At 36.6% G+C, this 5,684-nt stretch overlaps 1 protein-coding gene across 1 annotated transcript; it reads right to left on the reverse strand.

The window, feature by feature from the left end:
- Positions 1-1,967: 1,967 nt before the first annotated feature.
- Positions 1,968-4,428, reverse strand: LOC139430044 (uncharacterized). The gene is made up of 2 exons (XM_071196636.1): positions 3,641-4,428; positions 1,968-3,408 (listed from the first exon to the last, which is right to left on the reverse strand). The coding sequence occupies exons 1-2, from the start codon at positions 4,332-4,334 to the stop codon at positions 2,018-2,020; spliced, it is 2,085 nt and encodes a 694-aa protein (XP_071052737.1). The 5' UTR covers positions 4,335-4,428; the 3' UTR covers positions 1,968-2,017.
- Positions 4,429-5,684: the final 1,256 nt, after the last annotated feature.

The raw sequence follows: 5,684 nt of genomic DNA on the forward strand, positions 1-5,684 counted from the left end.
TACCACGTGGTTTTTCGTTTTAAGTGTTAAGTAAATATTAACAATTCTTAAGTAAACATATTTGTTTTTGTTGTGTCGTGTGCAAAGTGCCGTGTGCAATTTATCACTATATAAGACCTAATCAGTTATATTACGTTCAGTTGTATTCGACACTCCATGTCAATAATATCGTGGCCATCATCACAGTCAACTTCCAGTTCAATTTCGTTCGAAGTAGTTCAAGATGTCATCTCCCGTCAATTACCAAGAAGATTATCAATTCGATCCGAGTCAAGCAAGAGGTATGGACGAAGCAAAAGCCTTGGAAGCAATGACGGAAGACGATCATCCTGTAGCAGAGTCAGAATCGGACTGCGACGATGTCGAATTGGTTCCAGAACCACCGAAGAGAAAACGCCGCCGCGAAGCACCACAAGCAGTAGAGATTCCAGACGACTTTTTCGACGAAGTAATAACGATCAAGTCGTTATTGGAGGAGATTTGGATTCATCACAACACTCCTCAGAAGATGTTAACATTCTTGATGCAAGCGAGCACAATAGCAGCGTACAAGAAGTGGACGAAGGAAGGACAATTATGCAAGAAAATTTGGCAAGGTATTTCAAAGAAGTGGGAAAGCGAAAAAGCACGCAATTCAAATATTTTAATGACCTCCTTCTTCATGCATCTATCCAAAATACTCTGCTCCACGACATCATACGACCTTCTTTCGATGAGAGCTCCGGAAGACTTCGTAACATTATTGAGGGATTACACAAAATTAAATTCCGAAATGAAGTCTTCATCATTGCCAGCCACAACTCGCACTTCCACGTCGTTCACACGTGCCCGTACACAGCAAAGAGATGTCGATGTGCAAGAATCTCGTCCCTCGACGAGTTCCGGAGGAAGAGCGCTCGCCGGATTGTTTCGCCGGACAGCATTACCAGATACCTCCTCTCGAATACAGCAATATATTTATGCACGGGAGGACGGCAGATTGTATACTACCAAATCTCCGGGCGAGAAGGAGGGAGAATATGTTGTTCAGCTGAAGATATATCCAATCGAGTCATGTCTGAGACAGGATCCCAAGAACTGGTGGAAGACAGCCACGATCAGGTCGCAGTTCTTGATTCCTTCCACGGAGTCTGTGATGTACGAACAGCTTCTGGATCTAATGGAAACAATTCAAAAGGAAATGGAGAAGGTTCCAGGGATCGACAGCCACGAGACCCAGGACTCCTTCTATTCTTGAAGGCGCATCCGCATTCTCCCGTACAGTTAGTATTAGATTCAAAAGTATGGATGGAGTCTAAATATAGATTCATAATTGATAGACGTAAACTTGATCCATTCTTTAATGTTTTTAATTATACTTTCATTAAAATGTCTACACAAGATATCTATGAATACGTTAAAGATTTAAATTGCTCTTATGGTTGTATATTAACTGATCCATTTGAGTATTATTATTCTATAGATGAAAGCGTTAACATTTTAAATGAATTACTTTTATATCAAATGGGTAGAGATAGTGAAGTTGTAAAACAATTTTTAGTAACTCTTTATGATGTCTTAGAAAGACGATTACCTAAAATAAATTGTTTTGCAATTTTTTCTCCTCCTAGCGCAGGTAAGAATTTTTTTGTCGATGCAGTCTTGTGTTATTATTTCAATTTTGGACAAATTCATGATTTTAACAAACATTGTAATTTTCCATTACAAGATTGCGTTAACAGACGAATTCTTTATTGGAATGAACCTAATTTTGAACCTGCAGCTGTGGAGACATTAAAAATGCTTCTTGGTGGTGACAACTGCCCTGCGAGAGTAAAGTACTTATCAGATAAAGTCATAACAAGAACTCCTGTAATTATAACAGGTAATTATGATTGTTTTCCGCGCGACAGTGCTTTTGAACATCGCATGAAAAGATATCATTGGCAAGAAGCAGCATATTTAAAGGACTTAAGAAAAAAACCATATCCAATGTCATTTTATCATTTATTAAAATTGTATAACATTTTATAATAAATCAATATTCTACAATTCTATTTCTTAAATGTTTTTGTTGTAAATGTGTTGATCCCGTTGGCATATTTTTACCTTCTTTAGCCAATCCATTTTTCATATACCATCCTCCAAAAGATTCATCTTTAGCCCATCCTTCTGTTCGTCCAAATTGAATAGGTATATGTGATGCGTCATAAACATTACCTTTTGATTGCCATGGCGATGAAAAATCACAAGATATTGTCATCTCTGTTTCAACACTAAAATATAAAGATGTATTCTGAATATTTTCTGTTTCTGTTCCTGGATTTAAACTTGGAGTTGGTAAAATGCCTATATAACATTTTGGTATAACATGTGGCATATTGGAAGTCGTAACACCAGAATTTTCTACATATAAATCTTCAATTAATGCATTCCAATGATGTTCTTCATATCCAAATCTACATACTTGGGATTGTAATGCTATAGATGCCAAACCTTGTGGATCGCCGATTAAACTTTGTGGAGAAAGCATAGTAGGTCTTATAGTTGAAATATTTTGACCCTTTTTTCCATTAGGTAAATATATGTCCTTCGCTTTCCCTATATATCCACGTTTAGGAGAATACGACCACGAAATAATTGGTTGTCCAATAACACTATGCAATAAATGTCTATCACAATATTGGATTAAATTGGGAAACCCAGCAGTATTTAATGATGCATCTATGTTTCCAATAATAGCATAGTAACACGGAGCTGAACGCGGTAAACCTAATGACATATTCATCGCATTATCTTGAAAATTTGCAGCTCCATATAATTTTTCAACTACTGACGAAGAAGAAATTTGACTAATGCCAGTAGGTATCATTGGCTTGGTAGCGTTGACGGAATAAGACGATGCCGAAAATGACATAATTTTTGTATTCATGCCAACATTTGTCATAATTATGGGCACATGTTCTGTATTTGCAGTACCTGTTAATGTTGTACCGTGATCAAATGCGGTACGAACTCCCAAAGGTGTTACATTACATTTAACATTAACAATTTTAGATCCACTTGGAATACTATCATATTCTCCTTTATTTATATAAAATGCTATTAAATCACAAGGAATTGTAGCTAAAGAAGTACATTGATATTGAAATCCGTTATTTTGATCATTCGGCAATGGTACTTTTAAAACATTCCAATTATAACCATAAGAATAAAATATCCAACTTTTTCGGAATGTTAACGTGAACGATGTTTCATTCATACAGCGAGGAATAGATACCATAGCTCCATTCATTCCAGTAGATGTTGACACTGCTCCACCACCGCCAGACTTTACGTTTTCTGTTGTATCCATGCTTTCAACTGGAGCTTCCATTGCAGGACGTTTAGCTTCTGAATCGAATTGAGCTTGATTTCGTTCTCTAATACCTAAAAATAAAAAATAAATAATAATAATAAATTATATATTGTATAATAACATACTTTTATATAATTTTTTATTCCAGAAATACAAATTCTTGATGCGATAGCCATTGACCTTAAAATTTTTCTTCGGCGTAGTAGGGCCATATTTATGTAATAATTCCGTATATCGAACCGATTGACTAGCGCTTAAATTTTGTTTTTCTGGATCAATAATTGGAGTAGGCGCCATACTCACGTTTTAAAGAACTTCTGTTCCTATCTCCGAGTAACTCCCCCGAATGTTGGTTAGAAGTGCCTGGTTCCTGTACCTGTGTTTCAGGAATAACATCATCTTCGTTATATATTTCAGAATCAACAATATCAGAAGAAGCATTATCAACGACGTTATCATCCCGTGAAGTTTCAATACCACTTTGGTCGTCGTTTGCCCCTCCGTCGTTATCTCCGGGGGAATCGAAGGTGGTTCCGGGAGGATACTCATGATCGAAGTCTATACGTGCTTGCTTCTTTATATGTTTATAATGATCAGATTTTAAAAATTCTTTATAAGTAATTCCACTAGTATCGCGTAATAATCTGTATTCGTGTGCAACTTTAGAATTTATATATGCATATAAATAATTACCACGATTTAATTTCTTTTTTGTAACGCCTCCAACCATTGGATATACAACTCCAAATAATTGTTCAAATATATTTTTAAATGACAAACCAACTGCTCCAATTAATGAATGATAATTATTATTTATATGGAAATCAACTAAGAATTCATCAATTGCATCTAAATCGGCATTGATAATGTCTTCTTCTGATTCAGCGTGTTCATACCTTAAATCGTGTAATAATGCAATTAAATCGTCTTCGTCTATAGGATCTCCAATATTTAAATTATTACCGGGACCCAAATAATTATGACCAGGGAACCGCATTGATCGACACTCTGCACACGACTAAATAAACTACTTGATAATTATCAAGACGAAAATAACACCGTGTGCAAAACAAATAAGGGCCGTGCGCAAAATAAATATTACGTAATATATTTAAAGTAGCGTGGTAACGAATTGAAAAGGTTTTTGCAGACGACGCCACCGCCGTCAGTGGGGGGGCCAGGACCGGTGCCGAACGTACGTTCATGGACACCATGGTCGGCCCCCGTCTTCTACCTGAACTTAGAACCATCAATTTTACTACACCCGATGACAAATACCAAGATTTCATCAAATTTCACTATACAAATCAGGACGTTATCATGTTCGATAAAGAAAGTAAACCGTTAACCAAGCTCAAAGATCCCACTATTCTTCTCTGGTCACAAGACTTAGATGAATCCAATCAATACGCAGATTATATAAATTCGAACTTTGATGTCTCTAACGCTAACCCGAGTATCAACGGAATCACGGAACTCAATAGTTAAAATCAAAAATTTTACCTCTTGTTCGGAACAACCCACCATTTCGATAAATTGGATTGCAAAGATCTCTTCAAATGTCTACAAAACTTTAAGAAAATTATCCGCAGCGAAAATTTCGCAGTAGTCCCCCCAGATAATCACAATCACATCAAACGCCAAAACCTCTACGAAATGTTGAAATATTTATTCAAAGAGAACAAAATTTCTATTTTCGACACAACCAAAACGACCCCTAAAAACAAATCCGAAATCGAAAAGATTTTACAAGAAAACCATGACAGCAAACTTTCGGGACACTATGGGTTCAACAAAACCTACTCCAAGGTAAAGGAATATGTGACGTGAGGAAATACATAAAGCAATGTCAATCTTGCCAACTTAATAAGACCAATTTCAAACCCACCAAACAACCGATGGAGATCACAAGCATATCGAACAAAACTTATTACATATTTCGGTATTCCAAAAACGATATTGACCGATCAAGGCCCCGATTTCATGTCCCAACTAATCAAAGATCTAACACAACTTTTCAAAACGCGACACTTGTCCACAACTCCTTATCACCCCCAAACAAATGGAGCGTTGGAACGATCCCACTTAACCCTGAAGGACTACCTAAAACATTACATTAAACCAACACAGAACGATTGGGACGAGTATGTGCACTTCGCAATGTTTAGCTACAACAGCTCCGTCCACAAATCCACTAACTATCGACCATACGAATTATTATTCGGTAATAAACCTTATCTCCCATCTTCGCTATTACAAGAGCCAAAACTCAGGTATACGTACGACGACTACGTAAAATCACTACAGCAGCGACTGAACTCCTCTTTTAAGATCGCTAGAGAAAACA

This window comes from Onthophagus taurus, chromosome 6 (assembly GCF_036711975.1).
Source record: "Onthophagus taurus isolate NC chromosome 6, IU_Otau_3.0, whole genome shotgun sequence".
NCBI lineage: Eukaryota > Metazoa > Arthropoda > Insecta > Coleoptera > Scarabaeidae > Onthophagus > Onthophagus taurus.

What these genes read in the sequence shown, in the direction of transcription:
- LOC139430044 (XM_071196636.1), bottom strand. Translation starts at nt 4,334, where the DNA reads ATGCGGTTCCCTGGTCATAATTATTTGGGTCCCGGTAATAATTTAAAT. An exon ending in GAACAGAAGTTCTTTAAAAC is followed by an intron (nt 3,409 to 3,640) that starts GTGAGTATGGCG and finishes TTTTATTTTTAG; the next exon opens with GTATTAGAGAACGAAATCAA.